At 43.4% G+C, this 22,411-nt stretch overlaps 1 protein-coding gene across 3 annotated transcripts in view; it reads left to right on the top strand.

Annotated features, from left to right (window-relative positions):
- The window catches only part of GRIA4 (glutamate ionotropic receptor AMPA type subunit 4), a gene marked incomplete at its 3' end in the record, with an annotated part of 250,182 nt that overhangs the window by 71,031 nt on the left and 156,740 nt on the right, over positions 1-22,411 (top strand). For all 3 annotated transcript variants that reach the window (XM_082009469.1, XM_082009470.1, XM_082009471.1), the window contains exon 3: positions 6,445-6,684. In XM_082009469.1, coding sequence (XP_081865595.1) covers positions 6,445-6,684 — 240 coding nt within the window. The remainder of the gene's footprint in view (positions 1-6,444; positions 6,685-22,411) is intronic.

Here is a 22,411-nt window from a genome sequence, read left to right as displayed (position 1 = left end):
AGAAGAAGAGTGTATTTGTATCAAATTTGTGCTGGATTTGGGTGCAAGATAGTTGGAAACTACATGGGGATGAATTTTGGTCACTTGTCTTGTAATTCTAGAGCCGTAACTGGCCTTGCGTCCTCCTCCAGGAGGTGGAGGTCAGGGGAGTCAGGAGCACAGAGGAGGAAGAGAGCGTTGGGATGTTCTGTGCAAAATGAGCAGAAACGTGTTTTGACATTTCAACAGGAAACTCTAATCTCAAAGCCATTTTAGAAATATTACTTAATCTCATCTCAAGCCTTGGATCTTTCACGCATGTAAGTTGATAGATCATTTGACCTTGGGAGGCAGGTCCTTGTTTAGATGAAACGATTCTCCCTTCTGCCCTTCATCTCCCTTGTAGAGCTTGCACCTCCATATGGCTGGCTGTTCCTCTTGGAAGGAGTTCTTTAGGTTGAGAAAATTCGCCCAGTACTTTTACAACAGTGCTGGCAAATGCAGGTGCACAGCAGCTGAACAAAATAGAGAATATATGACTGTGATCCGTGAGGACATGGATCACTGATGGCATTGCAGGCACACCTCAAATGACAGCCTTCATATACTATTGTGGCAGCAAGGAAATGTAACTCCTCATATATATTTTTGAAATCTATTGCTGTCTGGAGTTTACCAGGTGTATTGGCTTTCTGTGAATGGGTTTTGGTTGGTGTGGCTGTAGGGGAGCCTCTGTGGGAAGATGCCAGGTGCCACCCCCATGCTGGACAGAGCCAGTTTTCATCCGGCTCCAAAATGGACCCACCACTGGCCAAAGCTGAGCCCACCAGCGATGATGTGGTGCCTCTGTGATAACATATTTAAGAAAGGGTAAAAAGGCATAGGAGCAGTGAGAGAGAGAAGTGAGAAAATGTGAGAGAAAAAACCCTGGAGACACCAAGGTTGGTGAAGAAGGAGGGGGATGAGGTGCTGGAGTAGAGATTCCCCTCTGGCCTGTAGAGGACCATGGTGGAACAGATACCCACTCTGCAGCCCATGGAGGACCCCATGCTGCAGCAGGTAGATGTGCCCTTAAGGACGCTGCAGCCTGTGGAGAGCCCACACCAGAGCAGGCTTCTGGCAGGAGCTCTCCTCCACGGAGAGGAGCCCATGCAGGAACAGGTTTTCTGGTAGGATCTGTGGCCTCTGGGGAACCCATGTGAGAGCAGTCGTCTTCCTGAAGGACTGCACCCCATGAAAAGTATCTACAGTGTAGCAGTTCATGAAGAACTGCAGCCCATGGGAAGGACCCATGTTGGATTAGGGGAACAGCGTGAGGAGGAAGGAGCGGCAGAGATAAGTTTTATGGACTGACCACAAACCCCACTCCCCGTTTGGATCTCCAAAGCAGAGGAGTCAGCAATGAAAGCCTGTCCTCATATGTGGAAAACGTCCATAACGCAAACTGCTCTGAGTCTTTCAGTTTTGGTGCTTCCACGTATTGTGAGTTTACAGTAGATCGTCGGGCAGATCAATATATCTGTAGCGGGCAGCTGTGCCAGGGCTTCCCACGTAGGAGCCCGAAACCTAGGGAAAGGCATTTTAAAATGCTCGCTCCAGAGCTTGTGTCCTGGAAGACTCAACGTCTGTGAGTATTGGCTCTGAAGCAAGATCCACCATATTACTTCTGTGATAGATTGTGGGTCTTCCAGATTCCTACCTGTATGGTGTGGGTACCCTATAGGCTGCTGAGCAAAACTAAAGCTGTTGGCAGACCGGCTGTGCTCTGCTTATCAGACTTCAGTTTGCGAATACATTGTTAGGGTAGTGTTTTATTTGTCTCTCGAAGAAATTATAAAACTTCTGGGTGTGACCAAATAATAAAACAAGACCAATATCTTGCAAATACGTGCGCAGATATGTATATGTATGTGTACTTGAACATACACATTTCTCACAAACTTTCGCTTGACCTGTGTCACTTTCATGGTTATGGTTACAGCTGTATTTGGACTCTGACTTCCCCTGTGCCTGTTTAGAGGATTTAAACTGTATGGGTACAACCTCTGGAAATCAGTAAATAAGAAGAAGTTGGGATTTTTTGGTTTTTTGTATTTCAAGAAACGGTTTCTGTTTAAAGTGCGGGGCTTGTCTCTAAGAACAATGACAGGGACTTTGGGAAGTCTTTCTCTCACGGAGAAGGGAGACCGCATGTGGCTTGACTGTGTGTCTCAGTAAACCCTGCAGTGTACAATTTTTGCCATTTTGGCATTATGATTTTTTTACAGAAGGTCCCATGAGTCACCTATTCTTTTAAAGTGATAGTACTATCACAGAGTTCAATCTGCTAGAACAGAACATATCTAATTGATACTACAGCTATTGCAGTAACATTATCTTGGCTATTCAAGGTGCATTGCAACACCTTCTCTGGAGACTGACCTCCACATTCATCTTATCTTTGGTAAGGCCAATAGCACTGCAAAATTTGCAGGAGAAAATCATATGTGTAATACTGGAATTAAGTTGTCAGCTATGAAGAGATGTCTGGTTTAAAGACAAATTATTATTCAACGTATTTCAAAGTATGCTCATGAAAGTGTATTTGGCTCTGCTTTATATTTATGGGGGAAAAATCTTGAACAAAAATTTCTTAGAATACTAATATGGGACTGTGTTTTACCAAGCATAATTTAGTTCATTTGAAATGCCCTTAGAAGTATAAGAGAAATAAATAAAGAATTGGGAAATCCAGGTAGTCATGTTTGCCTGGAGTCATTTTCTGAGAACAGTGGTGAGTCAGAATGCAAATCCTCATGGCTTTGCTGATTTTTGTGGTTGCTGCTGATTACTGTAAAATTGATTCAGGAGCATTGCAGCATCTCTGCATATGTTTAAGCCTAATCTCCATAGTGTCACAGGCATTTTTCCTCTCCATGGGTATTGTACTAAGTAAGAAAAAATTCTTATAACCTTCATCTTAACATTTTTTCTTAGCAAGGAGCAAAGGAGGACACTATTCAGTAACTTCCTAGTCTTGATTTCGAGTATAGCAGCACAAGTTTTCTTGGTTATTTCAGGCCTTTAATGGTAGTCAGATAATGTTTTACTGCGTTTGGATCTAAGCTGTGGCAAGGATAGTTTGCTTTGAAAATGCAAAGAATTGCTATTCTGTTATTTTTAGTTAAATGTATTTTAGGGTCATATCATGTTATTTAATGAAATTGCAAGTTTGACTTTTTTCTCTCTCATTTTTTCCTCCATCCTGAGAATGAATTTGAGCTTTAATTCCACTAAGTGTCCAATTTCACAGCTTGGTATTGATTCCTTTTTCATCATGTGGAATCTTACTGTATGGAGCGTTTGTTACAAAAAGTACCCTATGCCCTTGTAAAACTGCAAAGAAGTAAGGCAATGCGGGGCCTTAACAAGGGTTTTCTCTAAACAGAAAAGAAATTAAGTAACTACCACTTAGGTACACAAGGTTTACATTCAACTATTTTACTTGGCAAAGACTGTGCTTGGAAATAGAGGACGCCTGCCATTTCCTCACAGAAATGCTTGTAAAACACTGAGAAATCCCTTTGCAGGGGAAAGTAACATGCAGGATGTGACTCCAGAACTGAATGAATGATTATACAAGAAAGATATAAGAAACAAGTGTTTAAAAAGGCTTAGTAAGAAAGATTGTGTTGAAGAAATCAGGAGGTATAGAGGACATTTGTTGCAGAAATGAGAGCCTAAGTTAGGGCTGCCAGTGAAAACTGAGACTTGGAAAGGACATCAAGGTCATTTACATCTTTAAATACAAAGACAGGAAATAGGAAAATAATTGAAGCTGTTATATATTGATGATGGGACAGAAAAACAGGAAAATCTGGTTAGAGATGTAAAACTAATAGATTCTTCACATTGATTTTCACTCAAGGAGGATGTTGACCTTAAAAGAGGTATGATGGCTAATGGGAATAGGGAAATCACCTCTTTCTTCCATGGTTCTTAAAGAATTGGTTTACTGAAGGGCAAATGCAATAACAAGTGCTTCGTAGTAGAGCTGTTAAATGAGTTGTGATACCTATGATCAGTGAATAGGAAATAGAATACCTATTTTTAAAGGAGGACATAGAATCTGGCAGCCATGGACCTAGCAGCTTAACTTCAATAGACTGTAAAGTTATAGAACAGATTTTGATGGAATGAAAGCTTTAAAATATAGTTATAGACAGAAAATGGCATAAAATTCAACCAGCAGTTGTTAAAGTAGAAGGTGTGCAATTAATCCCTATCTTCCAATTTCCAAGAGAATGAAGTAAAATAGACATGCTCCTAAGAGAAGTGATTTATAAAAATAGAGACAAACAGGAGAATTAAAAGGTAGGCATGAAACTAAGGGGAAGATGGCAACAAATGCTGGTAGAAGAGGAGTTACCAGGCTGGAGAAACATAGCTACAGGAGGAAGATACTAAGAGACTGATTTTACAGTAGACACAGAGATAAGAAGTCAGAGTACCGTGATGGAATTTGCTGGTGAGGCAGATACAGACTTCGATAAAAGTTCAGAGCAGGCTAAGAATGTAACTGTGGAAGTAAATAATTTTGAGCAGTACAGTAATAGATGTGACATAATGAAAAATGAATAATGGTGACTAATAAAAATATTATGCTATAAGCAGAAACTCTTCATTTGGAAATGGCTAGGAAGGAAGAAGGAGAAGAATCTTGATCCCAAGATGATAGTCAGCCATCACTGAGGTGCAAATTTAGAAAAATGCAATGTGATCTTAGGATACGTCAGCAGAAGTATTTTACAACAGAGGTGGGGAAGTAATGCAAAAAGAAGCAGAAAACCTTCAACTGAAATTCTAAACACGTTTGTCATCTGTATTCGAGAAAGGCAAGATGAAAGTGGGAAAGCATAGAACAACACTTTTTAGGATTACTGGTGGAGTGGCAAGCCAGTCATTTGGATGGGTCTAGGAGAATGTATGGTGTGTGGTCCAGCACAGAAAACACTAAGGGGGTTTGTAAGAGCTGTGTAGTGAAGGGGACATACTGAAGGGGAACTTAGGGGAAGGAAGAAAGCTTTTTAAAAACCTTTATTTACATATAATCTGGCTATAAAAATCCTTAGGTTAGGGGCTGTAATGGTGGGGCAGCACATAATATCACAGAACTGCCCTCAAGCCACTTACTTCAGTTCTCTCATCAGAACTGGATAGATCACCCAAGTCTAAGAAGAAAGATGCACAATTTGTATTTTTTGCTTTTTATGCTGTAAATGTCATGTGAAAGAATTAAAGCTGGACTGGTTTGAATCAGCCCATTTGCGAAGCGTGTACACTGTACCCTGACTGTGCTGCTCTCACAGGATGACCGTGACCTCCAGGCTAGAAGAGGGGAAGCCATCGTCTAGTTAAAAGGGTGTGACCTAGATTTTCCCATGTTTAGGCTACATGTAAGAATGCGTTGCAAGTAGGGAGAGTCTGGAACAGAAGAGCATATGAAATACATACTTAAGAGAAAAAGGATATGGTGATCCCCTGACTGTTCCTTTCTCCATTTTCTGTGATTCTAGGTTGGGTAATGCTATTAATGATCACACAGTTTCTAGTCAGTTGTTTTGTACTTCAAAAAAAGTGGGATATTTTTCTTTGGGCCCTTTATGAGTTGCTAGAAAGGCAGTATTTTCTCAAGAAAACAACCTTATGCCTGCTTTTATGTGCATAGACCAGTAAAGCCTTATCCAGTTTGCTGAAATCAATAAAGGTCTTTTTCTATGCCTTAAATGAGTCCAAGAGCAAATCAAAACTCAGAATATATATTCAAGTAATTTGTTTTCTAGTTTGGAGGTTGACACAGAGTAGAAATAAAAGGTTTGGGGCAAAAGTCTGGTCACACTGACTTACTACATTTTCCTTAAACTGCTCTCTTAAAGTCAAGTAGATTATTCATGAAGTAGGCTTTTACTCAGTGTCTGTAGTAGAGTTTTAATGTAGCACAAGAGCCTTCTGCTTAAAAGGGAGTGAAGGTTCTACACTGTTACTATTCAAAACGTCCAGATTTCACTTATGAGGTCAGTAACATCTTTGAAATAATTTTCACATTTTAAAATGTAGACACTTTTGTGTTTAAGATAATGGAAATGATCAATGCCTGATAATATGCAGAGCTATGGTTAAAACAGCATATGTTGACTTTTCACTGGTGTGCAAAAATACATGTTATTTATTTTGTATTTTCTTTCAGAGTGAAAACACCATACATAATAATGTTCTATGAACAGAATACAAAAATGACCAAATGTTACTTAGCTATTTATTTATTGGTTTCCAGAATGAAACACATGTGAAAATTGTGTATAGTTAAATACCAGCAGAAATGGAAATCGTCAAATTAAAAATGTGGGGATGTTGGAATGTGTAAGTATATGTTTACAGATTTTGTCATTAGCTGAACTCTGTTTGTTTTTGGTTTTTTTTTCCCAGTTTGCTCCCAGTATTCTAGAGGAGTTTTTGCCATTTTTGGACTGTATGATAAGAGATCAGTACATACCTTGACCTCATTCTGCAGCGCCTTGCACATCTCCCTCATCACGCCGAGTTTCCCCACGGAGGGCGAGAGTCAGTTTGTGCTGCAGCTGCGGCCGTCTCTGCGGGGAGCCCTCCTGAGCTTGCTGGATCATTATGAATGGAACCGCTTTGTTTTCCTGTATGACACAGATCGAGGTGAGTTGTGACCCAGCTTTCTTATCTTTTTAGTTCAAGTGACTTTTGCAAGAACTGTGCATTTTTATATCGTATTGAGAGCTTGGGGAGTCAAATTTTAAAGGGCCTTGGAGGTGAAATACCTCTGCTTCAGTAGCTGTGTGGCTGAAGGAAGAATTTCTTCACCTGCAAGTATTGGATATTGGACGCACGTAGTATGTAATTGACCAGCTGAAGCCTGTCCTTTAAGTCTAGAATACTAAACCATTTTAACTACTGTTAGTGAAACAAAGACACAGTTCAAAAAGCAGAATTTTACAGCTCTGTTCACTCTGCAACTCACTTTGTAAATGACAGCAGTAGAAAGAAGTAGAGAGGACCAGCCACTTCACAGAATCACAGAATCACAGAATCACTAGGTTGGAAAGGACCTTCAAGATCATCAAGTCCAACCATTAATCCAGCGCCACCATGTCCCCTAAACCATGTCCTGAAGCGCCACATCCACACGTTTTTTGAACACTTCCAGAGATGGCGACTCCACCACCTCCCTGGGCAGTCTGTGCCAATGCCTGACCACTCTCTCAGTGAAGAAATTTTTCCTAATATCCAATCTAAACCTCCCCTGGCGCAACTTGAGGCCATTTCCTCTTGTCCTATCACTAGTTACTTGGGAGAAGAGACCAACACCCTCGTCGCCACAACCCCCTTTCAGGTAGTTGTAGAGAGCAATAAGGTCTCCTCTCAGCCTCCTCTTCTTCAGACTAAACAGCTCCAGTTCCCTCAGCCGCTCCTCATAAGACTTGTGCTCCAGACCCCTCACCAGCTTCGTTGCCCTTCTCTGGACACGCTCCAGCACCTCAACATCGTTCTTGTAGTGAGGGGCCCAAAACTGAACACAGGATTCAAGGTGCGGCCTCACCAGTGCCGAGTACAGGGGCACAATCACTTCCCTACTCCTGCTGGCCACACTCTTTCTGATACAGGCCAGGACGCTGTTGGCCTTCTTGGCCACCTGGGCACACTGCTGGCTCATGTTCAGCCGGGTGTCAACCAGCACCCCCAGGTCCCTTTCCGCCGGGCTACTCTCTAGCCACTCCTCCCCAAGCCTGTAGCGTTGCATGGGGTTGTTGTGGCCAAAGTGCAGGACCCTGCACTTGGCCTTATTAAACCTCATACAGTTGGCCTCTGCCCATCGATCCAGCCTGTCCAGATCCCTCTGCAGAGCCCTCCTACCCTCCAGCAGATCAACACTCCCACCCAACTTGGTGTCATCTGCAAACTTACCGAGGGAGCACTCGATTCCCTCATCCAGATCATCAATAAAGCTATTGAACAAAACCGGCCCCAGAACCGAGCCCTGGGGAACACCACTTGTGACCGGCCGCCAGCCGGATTTAAAGCCGTTCACCACAACTCTCTGGGCTCGGCCATCCAGCCAGTTCCTCAACCAGCGAAGAGTAAACCTGTCTAAGCCACGAGCCGCCAGTTTCTCCAGGAGAATGCTGTGGGAGACGCTGTCAAAGGCTTTACTAAAGTCCAGGTAGACAACGTCCACAGTCTTTCCCTCATCCACTAGGCGGGTCACCTGGTCATAGAAGGAGATCAGGTTGGTCAAGCAGGACCTGCCTTTCATGAACCCATGCTGGCTGGGCCTGATCCCTTGGTTGTCCTGCAGGTGCCCTGTGAGCACTCTCAAGACCAACCGCTCCATAATCTTCCCCGGTACAGAGGTCAGGCTGACAGGCCTGTAGTTCCCAGGATCCTCCTTCCGGCCTTTCTTGTAGATGGGCGTCGCATTGGCAAGCCTCCAGCCTTCTGGGACCTCCCCTGTTAACCAGGACTGCTGATAAATGATGGAGGGGAGCTTGGCAAGCTCCTCCGCCAGCTCTCTCAGTACTCTCGGGTGGATCCCATGAGGCCCCATAGACTTGTGGGTGTCCAGGTGGTTTAGCATGTCCTTGACTCCTTCCTCCTGGATTATGAGGAGTACATTGTGCTCTCCATCCCCATCTTCCAGCTCAGGGGGCTGAATACCCTGTGGATACCTGGACTGGCTATTAAAGACTGAGGCAAAGAAGGCATTAAGTACCTCAGCCTTGTCCTCGTCCTTGGAGACAATGTTCCCCGCCATATCCAGTAGGGGATGGAGATTCTCCTTGCCTCTCTTTTTGTTGTTAATATATTTGTAAAAACATTTTTTATTATCCTTTACGACTGTAGCCAGACTGAGCTCTAGCTGGGCTTTTGCCTTTCTAATTTTGTCCCTGCTTGACCTAACGAGATCTTTGTACTCTTCGTGAGTTGCCTGCCCCTTCTTCCAGAGATGATAAACTCTCCTCTTTTCCCTGAGTCCCAGCAAAATCTCCCTGTTCAGCCAGGTCGGTCGCCTTCCCCGCCAGCTCTTCTTACGGCACATGGGGACCGCCTGCTCCTGCGCCTTTAAGATTTCCTTCTTGAAGACTGTCCAGCCTTCCTGGACCCCTTTGTCCTTCAGGACTGTCTCCCAAGGGACTCTCTCAACCAGTGACCTGAACAGGCCAAAGTCTGCCCTCCGGAAGTCCATGATAGCAGTTTTGCTGACCCCTCTCCTTACTTCACTCACAACTGAGAATTCTATCATGTCGTGGTCGCTAAGCCCAAGACGGCCTCCGACCACTACATCTCCCACCAGTCCTTCTCTGTTTGTAAACAGCAGGTCCAGTAAGGCACCTCCCCTGGTGGGCTCACTCACGAGCTGTGTCAGGAAGTTATCCTCCACACACTCCAGGAACCTCCTAGACTGTTTCCTCTCTGCTGTGTTATACTTCCAGCAAATGTCCGGTAGGTTGAAGTCGCCCACAAGAACAAGGGCCAGCGAATGCGAGACTTCTGCCAGTCGCTTATAGAATGTCTCATCTGTCTCTTCGTCCTGGTTGGGTGGTCTGTAACAGACTCCCAGCAGGATATCTGCCTCATTGGCCTTCCCCCTCATCCTTACCCACAAGCACTCTACTTGGTCTTCACAATCTTCGATTTCTATGCAATTGAAACACTCCCTAACATACACCTGCATTGGTGTAGGGTGAGATGTGAGTGAGCCCCTTGGGGCTCCCCTGCTTTGGAAGGTGAAGGCAGAGAGAGGCTCGCTCAGCGTCAGGCCCCCAGGCTGCGGCAGAGCAGTGGAGGTGAGAGGCAATACCTGCCAGGCGAGAGGTATCCATGGGGCAGCAGAGGGAGGGAGTGCTGCAGTAGCCCATCTTCTGCTCCTTTCATCTGGAGTTAACTCTGTGATGGACCACGCTGTTATAAAATATATATTTACACAAAAGGCTGCAGTTTCTATCCACATTCTTCATTCCACATCCCAGAGCATCTCAGAACCTTTTACATGGTAAAAAGCTGCAAAGTGCATCACTGCGCCTCACCACTCAGTGCTGAACTGAGACCTAAGATCTCCTGTTCTCCACGTTGTGTGTTCATTCTTCTGACGAAGCACTCTGCTGTTGTTTGTGGAATAAGATTGAGCCAACATGGCTTTGCTTCTCTGAAAGAGGCAAGATTTTTATGTTGATGGCTTGCTTTCAGGGGGCAAGCGAGTGGCATAGCTGTAGTCAAATAATTATTTTCAATATAGCTCCCCATGTGGACAGTCTATTCTGGAATTAAAGTGGCTTTATTCCAGTATAATTACTCTGCAGTAGAAATAGGGAATTACACTGACCTGACGAAATCTGTTTAATTATTTGATTATGGCTATAGAAGTCAATTTTCGCGTATATACAAGCACTAAATTTTAGTGAGTTTTTAGCTTGATATACTGCCTAAATACCTGAATTTAAATCAAAATGAGTAATGGAACAAAATGAAATTACTTGTATTGTTCCATAATTTTTTTTTTAAATAAACATTTTTTTAGTGTTTGATGGCTCTGCAAAGGAAGTTCTGTGAAACATTATAGAGTATATTAGATAACTGGAAAGAGAGAAAAATAGTGAATTTAAAAGTCTTCTTGTTCAAGACATAGTTATGGGTAACAAGAACACAACCACATAATTACAGATGCAATCCTGCAAGTTGAACAAATTGTTAAGAGAAGTGCACAACCTGCAGTCACCTTTCTCATCTAAATTCACACGCTTAATTAGATTGAGACATGATATTTAAGTGTGCAGTATCACACCAACAGCAGCTTCAGAACATCATCTGTAACAGTGTGGTTAATAAACTATTCTTATGGCACTGAACTCAACAACTCTGAACTCATCAGTGTGTCTTTGATAAAGAGGTGACATTTGCCAGCTTGGGTGCATGGGGTGCTACATTGGATAGTCTCTCAAATTCTGAATAGGTCTTTGTGACTCAGTTTAATGCAGGAGAAAATAAGATTCAATATATCCTTAGGTATTAAGATGACTGTAAAGATACATCATTGCTGAATAATTTTCACTACCGTTCCACAATAGAAATTTTTAATGTGGAGCTGAGATATGATAAGAAAAAAGTAAGTATCATCTCTTACTATCAGTGTAAGTGGAAAAACAAAAAATAAATCATAGATGTTGAGTCATAGGGTCTCTGTCAATGAGGCCAGAACTTAACCTTGTCCAAATTTTTTGCCAAAGATCTTTCCTTTACATGCCAGATGTTTCCCTGACTCTCTGATCAGCCCCATCCAACCAAACTGAAGGAAGGGGAACTCCCTTAGCCTTTTGGTTTTGATACTGGGCCTGTGAGTTGATCTTTGCAGCTTCAAATCAGGAATCTATAAAAAAACTTTTATGGGGGAAGGTAAGCAATAAGCATAAATGCCAGCCAGGCACACTAGCTGTGAAGAAGGTGGAATTTAGCAGCTGTCAGTATTGTAAAAAGCAGAAGTCCTTGGCAGAAGGCAGTATGACAGAATAAACTTAGGCAAACCTTCAGCAGCAGTGGTGGGCAAATGCATGCTGTTTTCAGACTTGCTCCCCCAGCCTTTCCATGCTGCTTGCTTTTTGGTGCTGTTGCATGAGTCTCAGTTGCTGCTCGCTCTTAGGGGGTGAATAATTAAATTCTATTATTAAGGTAGGTTTCTCTGCTGTTTCACTCCATTCATGTCCCTGCAGAACCCCAGTCTCTTTGCTACCACGGGCTTCTATGTTAACATATCAGTTCAGGTCAGGAATGTACTTTTGTTGCCTCTCTCCAAGTCATTCCCACATACTGCACTTGGGTTTACACTATGGAGTAGTCTTGGAGCTCACAAACTCTCATGAGGTGGTGGCTTCAGCTATTATGTTAAAACTCCCTTTCTGATGTTCTGCCAAACTCAGAGTCTGGAAAACCACTGCCCTGTGACAGGTTGAAGATACTAGGAAGAATGGCGAAGATACAAAATGAATTCAATCTAGCAGGGGACATTACAGGAAACAAGAACATGTTTTGCAAAAGCCATTAGACCCAAGAGAAAGATGAAGGAAAATTCAGCTCATTATCTAACAGGGAAAGTGGGCAAGTAAAGAGTGACCCAGAAAGCTAAAGCCTCAAGGGTCCTTTTGTTTCAATACATTCTTCTTTATCTTACCCTCCTTACATAAAAAGGTTTAATTATGACCTGGTGCTTAATACAATTAATATTAACAGCAAAGTTCCAGGAACACAGACAGGACAGGGAAAAAGCAGGCTGAAGAACACGTACCCAAGTTACACAAAGCATAGTGGGAAAGGGCTGAAATGAAAACCATGCCTTCTTGAGATATGCAGAGGAAAGGGAAGTCCAGCAGGGGTGAAGTGCTCAGTTGATATTTGATGTCACCTCTAAAGGGACCTAAGTGAAAGAATCAAATGAGTACACCAGAAGAACATTTAGTTTATATCTGTTTTTTTATTGTAATTGAGAGGTATATATTTTAAAAAAAAGACATACAATCAAGTGGAGCTCTGCATCTGCAAATCCATGGGTTTTTTGACCTAGCGCTGGTGTATCTACAGTATGATTTTGCTAGCTGACAACAATATTATCTAGCACCAGAAAGCAAAATTTGGACACTGAAATGACAGAAGAAGGCTGGAGAGGTTTGTGTGAGGTGTGAGAAGCTGTTTAAGGATGGAATGTCATAGAATCATTTGAGTTGGAAAAGATCCTTAAGATTGTTGAGTCCAACCATAAAGCTAACACTGCCAAATCCACCACTAAACCATGACCCTAACTGCCACATCTACACATCTTTTAAATACCTCTGGCAATATTGACTCAACCACTCCTCTGGGCAGCCTGTTCCCATGCTTGACAGCCCTTTTGGTGAAGAAATGTTTCCTAATGTTCAAGATGGAATTGAGATGTGCAAGTATCATGTGGACAAGTGGTTGGTGTTAGTTTTCTACATTGTGTGCAGTGTTACTGAGAGCTGGAATGGCTGAAGGCGCTAGTAAAAATGCAAGGATTACCCACAGCTAGAATCATAGAATCATAGAATGGTTTGAGTTGGAAGGAACATTTAAAGGTCATCTAGTCTATTCCAACCCCCCTGCAATGAGTAGGGACATCTTACACTAGATCACGTTTCTCAGAGCCCCCTCCAACCTGACCTTGAATGTCTCCAGGGATGGGGCATCTACCACCTACCTGGGCAACCTGTGCCAGGGTTTCACCACCCTCATTGTCAAAAATGTCCTCCTTCTATGTAGGCTAAATTTACCCTCTTTTTGTTTAAAACTGTTACCCCTTGGCCTATTACTACAGGCCCCGCTAAAAGTTCTGTCCCCAGCTTTCTTAGAAGCCCCCTTCAAGTACTAGAAGGCTGCAATAAGGTCTCCCCGAAGCCTTCTCTTCTCCAGGCTGAACAACCCCAACTCTCTCAGCCTGGCCTCATAGGGGAGGTGTTCCATCCATCTGAACATTTTGTGGCCCACCTCTGGACACGCTCCAGTAGTTCCATGTCTTTCCTGTGCTGAGGACTCCACAGCTGGTCACAGTATTCCAGGTGGGGGGTCACACCAAAGCATAGTAGAGAGGCAGTATCATGTCCCTCAACCTGCTGGCCGTACATCTTTTGATGCAGCCCAGGATACGGTTGGCCTTCTGGGCTGCGAGCACACATTGCCGGCTCATGTCCAGTTTTTCATCCACCAGTACGCCCAAGTCCTTCTGTGCAGGGCTGCTCTCAATCCCTTCATCCCCCAGCCTGTATTGATACTGGGGGTTGCCCTGACCCAGGTGCAGGACCCTGCCCTTGGCCTTGTTGAACCTCACGGGCCCGCTTCTCAAGCTTGTCCAGGTCCCTTTGGATGGCATCCCGTCCTTCAGGCATGTCAACTGCACCACTCAGCTTGGTGTCATCTGCAAACTTGCTGAGGGTGCACTCAATCCCACTTTATGTCACTGATGAAGATACTGAACAGTACTGGTCCCAATATGGACCCCTGAGGGACACCGCTCATCACTGATTTCCATCTGGACGTTGAGCCGTTGACCACTACCCTCTGGGTGCCACCATCCTACCAGTTCCTCATCCACTCCTCAGTCCACGCATCAAATCCCTATCTCTCCAATTGAGAGAGAAGGATGTTGTGGGGAACCACGTCAAAGGCCTTGCAGATGTCCAGACAGATGACGTCTGTAGCTGTTCCCTTGCCCACTGACGTGGTCACTCCATCCTGGAAGGCCACTAGGTTGTGGCCTTAGCATGGCTTCTATGTGGATCTGTTCCCTGACCTTCCCAGGCACAGAGGTAAGGCTGACAGGTCAGTAGTTCCCAGGGTCCTCCTGGGTCCTCCCCCTACCCTTTTTAAAACTGGGTGCAATGTTTCCTTTTTTCCAGTCTCCAGGTCTTTACCTGTCTGCCGTGACTTGAAATATCATGGAGAGTGTCTTGGCAACTACATCAGCCAGTTCCCTCAGGACTCTGGGATGCATCTTGTCAAGTCCCATAGACTTGTGTATGTTCAGGTTCCTCAGGTGGTCTCAAACCTTATCTTTTCTTACAGTGGGAGGAACTTTGCTCCTCCAGTCCCCATCTTGCAGTCCATCCCCTCGAGAGGTGTGGGAAGAGAGATTGCCAGTGAAGACTGAGGCAAAGAAGTTGTTGAATACCTCAGTCTTCTCCTCATCCATTTTAACCTGGCCTGCTCATCGGGACAGTTCACTTTCTTTGACCTTCTACGCTAAGGGGTCCCAGGGTGGAGAGCAGTAGAGGGGCTGTGGAGCAGAGTGGGACACCAGGGAGGGTGACAGTGAGCACACTGCAAACTGCTTCCACAAAAGTTCAACAGCCATTTGAATTCAGCTGTGTTTCCCAGCAAGAGCTTTCAGTCCCTGACTAAAGAGCAGGAGCAGGAGAGTTAGAGCTACCAGCTGGCCTAGCAGTTGGCTCGCCAGAGGAGAGGTCTGTAAAATAGTTATAGTTCTCTTGAAATTAGGCATCTTGTGCGAGCCTGTTCATGTACCTTGTTGATGCTCTTTTTTCCCTTTGCTCCTTGTAATTACATATTGTTCATTAAATCAACTCGGTCATGGTTGCAGGAGAGGAAAATGAGCTTGCTGTGCACAAGGTAAATTTAATTTTCACACATTTCTGGATAGTGTTTTTATAGCAACCCCTTTAAGGTTGAAACTGTTCTGTGACAATCTGAACTTGGCAGAAGGGTTGCACTGATCACTTGTTTGAATTACTCCTACAGTACATAGAGTAGCAATCTGCAAGCTTTTGTCTTTGAGGACTTGTGCAGGATAAGGGAGCCCCAGACAGCTGCAGAAGGCAAAGAAAGGTACAGGACATTTATAGCTCTCGCTCTGATTTTGAGGGATATTATGGAGTTGGTTATTTACAATCAATTTATCAGGCTAATCAAATATTAGCAGAGTAGCTGGCCCAGCAGTAAGCAGTAGGTTTGGTGTATCCCTAATTGGTAACTCCAATGATAATGCTCCATGCCTACATTCTCCCAGAAAAAATAGAAAATAGAGATTCAGCTATAGCATGGAATCTTGAAAATTTGAAACCATAGCCCCAAAATTCTTATTAATGACACATTTTAAAAGTAATAGGAGGTCTCATGTGAGGTGGGGTATTGTGTTTGCGTGGCCAGGTTTTGGTAGCAGTGGGGGCTGCAGGGGAGGCTTCTGAGAAGCTGCTGGAAGCTTCCCCTGTGTCCGACAGAGCCCGTGCCAGCCGGCTACAAGACAGACCCGCCACTGGCCAAGGCCGAGCCCATAAGCGACGGTGGCAGCACCTCTGGGGAACAGAGTTAAGAAGGGGGGAAAAAACAGCAACAGCAATTGCAGCCGGAGAGAGGAGTGAGAACGTGTGAGAGGAACAGCCCTGCAGACACCAAGGCCAGAGCAGCAGGAGGGGCAGGAGGGGCTCCAGGCGCCGGAGCAGAGGGTCCCCGGCAGCCCCCGGGGAAGCCCCTGGTGAGGCTGGCTGTGCCCCTGCAGCCATGGAGCTCCATGGGGGAGCAGATCTGCACCCACACCCGGGGAGGGCCCCACATCGGAGCAGGGAGATGCCCGAAGGAGGCCGTGACCCCGTGGGCAGCCCGCGCTGGGGCCGGCTCCTGGCAGGGCCTGTGGCCCCATGGGGAGAGAGAGGAGCCCCGGCTGGAGCAGGTTTGCTGGCAGGACCTGGGACCCCGCAGGGGCCCAGGCTGGAGCAGCTCGTGAAGAACTGCAGCCTGTGGGAAGGACTCACATTGGAGAAGTCCATGGAGGACTGTCTGCCGTGGGAGGGACCCCACGCTGGAGCGGGGGCAGAGTGTGAGGAGTCCTCCCACTGAGGAGGAAGGAGCAGGAGAGACAACGTGTGATGAACTGACCACAACCCCCATTCCCCATCTCCCTGCGCCACTCGGGGGAAGGAGGGGAAGAAAATCGTGAGTGAAGTTGAGCCTGGGAAGAAGGGAGGGGTGGGGGGAAGGTGTTTATTTAAGATTTGGTTTTAGTTCTCATTACCCTACTCTGATTCAAGTGGTAATAAATTAAACTAATTTCCCCAAGTCGAGTCTGTTTTGCCCGTGACAGTAATTGCTGACTGATCTCTCCCTGTCCTTATCTCGACCCACAAGCTTCCTGTTACACTTTCTCTCCCCTGTCCAGCTGAGGAGGGGAGTGACAGAGCGGCTTTGGTGGCACGTGGCCTCCGGGCAGGGTGAACCCACCGCAGGCGCAAGGGGTTCGTCTTTGCTCTGGTGTAGTGAACATCCAATATGAATTTGCATGATAGCACAGAGTACAGCTTTGGTGAGTACCCAGCCTGGATGAGGTAAGAGTGATACAAGACAGATGCAGAGTCCAAAGTGATATTGCTAAATATATAGATCAAGAAGGTGAAATACGGTAAAGGTGCTGCAAAGGGTAAACTTAGTAGGGAAGAATCAAAGGTACAAACACAAAGTGCAGACTAACTGACTGAGCACTAGTATCATGGGAAATGCTTCAGGAGTTGTGATGAGCCATAAGAATAATGAAAGTCCAGAATGCCCTCCTGTTTCAAATAAAGTAAACGTTATTTTGAAATTTAGGAAAAAGAATGTTGCATGTGAGAAATTAAGGCCGAATATTGCTCTCTCCCAGCTGTCTGTGCTGTTGTGTCACGTGTTGGGGTTTCCACTGCAACAGAGAAGATCAAAAATTTCCAGTAAGCTGAGGAAGTGGAATGGGATCGAGTGGATAAGGCACACAGAGGACATGGTGGTGGCAGCACTGTGTGCCACCACTTTTTCCTTGCCCTTTGAAAGCCCCAGGTACTCTTCACAGCTGCATCAAGAGCCTTCAGTATGAACATGGCACAAGGATCAGGCATCTCTTGCTGGAGTGGCACTGTGGTCACTGACCGCCACATACAGATATCACATATATAAGTTTCATGGGTCCAGAGGAGAGGAAGAATATTAAAAAAATATACATCATGACCAGTGAGAAAAAACTTCAGGATCTGAGATTTTTTATTCTAGGTCTGTTAAGGAGCAAAGACAAATTCTTCTTTGTAGCCAGTGAGATCAAGGCAGCAATTAGAATTATTTTGCAGGAAGGCAAATTTAAGGTGTTAGTACAAAAAAATGTTTCAATAAGTTTAGAATAATCTGAGGAGATTGTGCAGATTCTTACCACTAGAGGTTTTAAAGAAGAGGTTAGAAAATATCTGCAGTGGTGATCTGCTTTGCTACATCCTGCTTCAGATGATCTCTTACATCCTCTCAGGGTTTACATTTATGTAATTTTCATGATTTCTCTTGGAAACTGGGAATGGCTTCTTCGCAGTACTTGGGACACTGAAAAAATAATTTTCTACTATGGAGCAACTTTCAATAATATATTATTGCTATTCAATTATATATATAGTCTTTCTAAAACATTTAGTATGTTCTATTATTCAAAAATGAGATCAAAAACATTCTAAGTGACTTAGGTAAAAACACTGTAAAATCAGGTTGAAGGACTATAATTATAATATGGTACTCACTAAGTTAAGTTATCGTTAGCTGGGCGTTTAGGAACTGCAATAATTGGCCCTACATCAAGCTTTACTTGATATTTTTACTGCACTTTGAACAAATTTGTCAATGTCTTAATAATGGAAAGAGTAATAATATAATAGCAAGTTGGAAAGTTATTTCAATAGTTAGCTCAATTGAAAGAGCTAGACATACTAAAGCCAGTAGTAATATAGAAATATAGCCTACATATTTATCTGCATAAAAATACTGAATCAAGGCTCTTATTCATGAAATAAGTTAAAAAGACCAAGAGTTGCTAATAAACAGCAAATTTAATAGGAACTTACAACACAGTACTGCCAAAAAAAAAAGGTATTGCCACCAAGTGCTGTTTAGTTATTAATTATTTTCTGCCTGTCATGGTTTAACACCAGCCAGCAACTAAGCCCCACGCAGCTGCTCACTCACTCCCACACGGTGGGATGGGGGAGAAAATCAGCAGGCTAAAAGTGAGAAAACTCATGGTTTGAGATAAAGACAGTTTAACAGGCAAAGCAAAAGCCGCGCACGCAAGCAGAGCAAATCAGGGAATCCATTCCCCACTCCCCATGGGCAGGCAGGGGTTCAGCCATCTCCAGGGAAGCAGGGCTGCATCACACGTAATGGTTTCTTGGGAAGACAGACACTGTAAACCCCGAGCATCCCCCCACCCCATCCTTCTTCTTCATCCCAACTTTATATACCAAGCATGACATCATACGGTACGGAATATCCCTTTGGCCAGCCTGGGTCAGCTGTCCTGGCTGTGTCCCCTCCCAGCTCCCCGTGCACTCCCAGCCTTCTTGCTGGCAGGCCAACATGAGAAGCTGGTTAGTCCTTGACTGCTTAGCAACAACCCAAAGTGTCAGCACGTTATCAACATTTTTTCATCCCAAGCCCAGAACGTAGCCTCACGCTAGCTTCTGTGAAGAAAATTAACTCTATCCCAGCTGAAACCAGGACACCGCATAACGCTGTTAAGCCCAGACTTACATGGCTCTTACCTTAAAGTCAGGAATGACATAGGGTGTTTCAGGTAAGCCGGAGAAACAACAGTTACATGCTGGATCATGGAGAATATTATGCTGGGAATCTGACTTCGTTCAATTGCAGTGATCCATTTTGTCTTGGGCCCTGTTTTCATTATGATAGCCAGGAAGGATTTGCAAGGAGTCCCACAGAAAGCATTTTTCATCCTATTGACCTTTGGCAAAATGTCCAAGAATAAGAGAAACAGAAGTTCATGACCGTGTCTACTAGAAATGAAAGGTTCTTACGTGTACCATGCAGATATGTACCAAGCTTTTGTGAAGCAAAGATCAGTGCTGACGTTGCAGAAATATTGATATGTATTCCAGAAAACAAGCAGCATCTAGTACCTGGTCTCATAGTGTGTATTACACTACTTTTAACATCTGGTCTATAGGTTTGAACTTTTCTGTATTTTTTGTCTTTACAATTGCTGAGTTCAAAGTCATCGGTGTTTTCACCATGTCAGCTGTTACCTATTTCAGAGTAGTTCCATCAAATACGATGGTCAAACTGGTTTGGAGTTTCAGTAGCCCAAATACATTCCAGGAATAGGATGGCACTTATGCTGGAGGTGAAGAGAAAAAAATCCTCACTAGATTTGATAAAAAAGCTGTTTGTCTTCCGCGAACACTCTACATGGGCAGTGAATCACGTCATGCATATTGGGATCCAAGTACCACCGTGTGTGTTGTTTACCAAAGTCGTGTTGTAATTTTGTGCAGGCCAATCTGAACTTATATACAAAACATAGGGAAAAAGTTGTTTTATCAAATACCAGTGAGTGTAGAAAACTGTATGAAGGTTGTCAGCCTCCTTCATATGATCTGCTGCTGTCTATACTCAGTAAATGCTGTGTTTTTAATGGGATAGACCAGGGTGCTTTATCCATCGATACCTGGTTTGCAGAAACTTTGCTTTGCAAGTGTTAGCTCATTAATAATTATATCAGCAACATGCTGGCTTGTCCTCATCTTCTCAGCAGGCGATAACAGCTTGAAAGTATAGGTAGTAAATGCACACATGAAACTAAGATGCAGCTGATTCCTAACATCAGCGTCAGTAATGATACTGTGACTTTCCATCTTTCCCTTGTCTTGCCACCAAAGAGAAGCAATAATGGTAAACCAGCATGGTCGTCATGTAGTAAGCTCAGAATTCACTAGATATGAAAATCTTCCAAGAGCTTTCAGACTGCTTAATTAAATAAAAAGTATTCCTCTTGTTGATGGAAACAATCAAACAATTAGATCAAGGTTGAAATTAACAGAAAATACAGGTATGGAAATCAAAAACTGATCATCAGGTGTACAGATGCGTCCCCTGACTTTGTTATTCCATGTAAGATGTGGATCAAGCTAAGCTGCATCAGAACTTTTCTGGGTGTTTTGGTTTGGTCATCTAGCTAAATACTCAGAGTATGCAGTGCAATCTAATATGCAAATGCCATAGAAAGATATAAATCAGAAAACATTAAACTGCTGATCTGAAAAATTTGGTTTCCTTTATTCTGGGTTAGTGGATGCCATGGAGAAGACAAGAGACTCATGATAATTTTAAATATTGCTTTTCAAGTTGCCATGTCAGTGAATCATCTTTGCCCTTTTTAATGATTTGTTTGTGACAGTGTTGCTGAATCCTTAGAGCTAATTTCTTTTCTCATTAGCATTTATCTCAGGTTTGCACATGTGCAACTCAAGAGTATGTCTGTAGCTTCTATATGCTTTTATATTCCAACATCCAGCATAATGTAAATAACATTGCAACTTCCAGTGCCTTGTTCTAATAATATCAGAGCAATTGCATTTACAGAACTTGGCACAAACAGTTAATGTGTTGTTACCTGCATGTGTAACACGTTTCTTTAAATGGAAACGTGTCATTTTTACCCATTTGTTACACATATTCTGTATTGAGAGCAGGACAGCACAGTCTGTAATTCTGAATATCTGTTTCCATTTATTTAAGAGCTTTTCCACACAAGGAAGTTATACTGCAGTTAAGAAAGGAAGCGACTGTGTAGTCTAACATTTTTTCTAAAAAAACCCTTCCGTATTGGCATTTTTACTCTAGATTGTTTGCATAGGAAATGTAAGTTCAGTTGCTCTTATGAGTTACGAGTAGCAAGTCTGAGCATGTTTCTGAGTACACGCTGTACCTGAGTATGTGAGCACATATTGCTCTGAGTAGCAATTTTAGTCATTTGCCCCATACAGATATACAGCCGTAATAAAAGGTCTGCATACCATACGTTAGGAACAGTGTGTTGTAAAAATTGATTTTATGATTATTTGATCCCAAATAAGAGCAGGTCATTTACATACATACTAAAAGGACTTATATTCATCTTTTCCATGGATTAAATAAATTAATTCCAGAGAACAAAGTTTTAAGCAGAAATTCATATCGTGATTTACTGGTACTTAGCTTTCATATTAATCTTTAGGATAGACTCCGCCCTTCCTTACATATATCTGCATCAGTGGTATCGTGATTGACAAAACCTGCAAAAACTATCGTCTGCAGTGGCAGCCTTACTTCAGCACAACCAAGAGCATCTTTTCTAAGTATGAGGCTGTCCTGTGTTACCACTACACATTGCTCAGTAGTAACACTGCAGATAGTTGATAGTTACAGCATCCAGCAGCGTGAACCTCCAAAGAAGGCCTTGAAAAGACTCAGATGAGGAAGCCAGCCACACATCCAAATGCTTATGCTTTAGAAATTTATTTCAGTGTGGACATCTGAGTCCTGCAGCTGCTGTACATAGCCTTTTATATGGCCACAGGTGTTGGCTTCCGTGCTGGAGCACGGAGTGGTAGCAAACAAAGGGGAGTATAGTCGGTGCTGCCAGAGGCCAGACATAGTGCCAATTTAATACTGAATGTAAAACAAATACTTGTGCCAAGTTGTTTCTAAGTGCATTTTTAGTTAGAAAAATTAGCTTGTCTTTTGAGAGCATTATCTATGTGTGAATGAATGTTCCAAGTTTTAATACAGTATAAAACAGGCTTTTAAGAAATCAAAATAAATAAACGAAATATAGACTTACAAATATCAAAACCTACTATTCTATTGTTTATGCTTTTATTGTTTAAAAAAAAGTATCAAACTGTATTAGATTAATTTATTTCTTCATGATCACTTCTTGGCATATTTTGTGAGACATTTATCCCTTATGTGGTACAAATTACTTCTCTGGAGCTGCAGCAGGAAGTAAAGGTAATGTAGCATTAGAGTATGTTGTGAAGTAAATCTGTATTTGTCTTGAAAGACATTTCTGGAGCTG

This window comes from Phaethon aethereus (assembly GCF_964289735.1).
Source record: "Phaethon aethereus genome assembly, chromosome: 1".
Classification (NCBI taxonomy): domain Eukaryota; kingdom Metazoa; phylum Chordata; class Aves; order Phaethontiformes; family Phaethontidae; genus Phaethon; species Phaethon aethereus.
The sequence above is the reverse complement of the archived record's forward strand: the minus strand, read 5'-3'. Positions and strand labels throughout refer to the sequence as shown.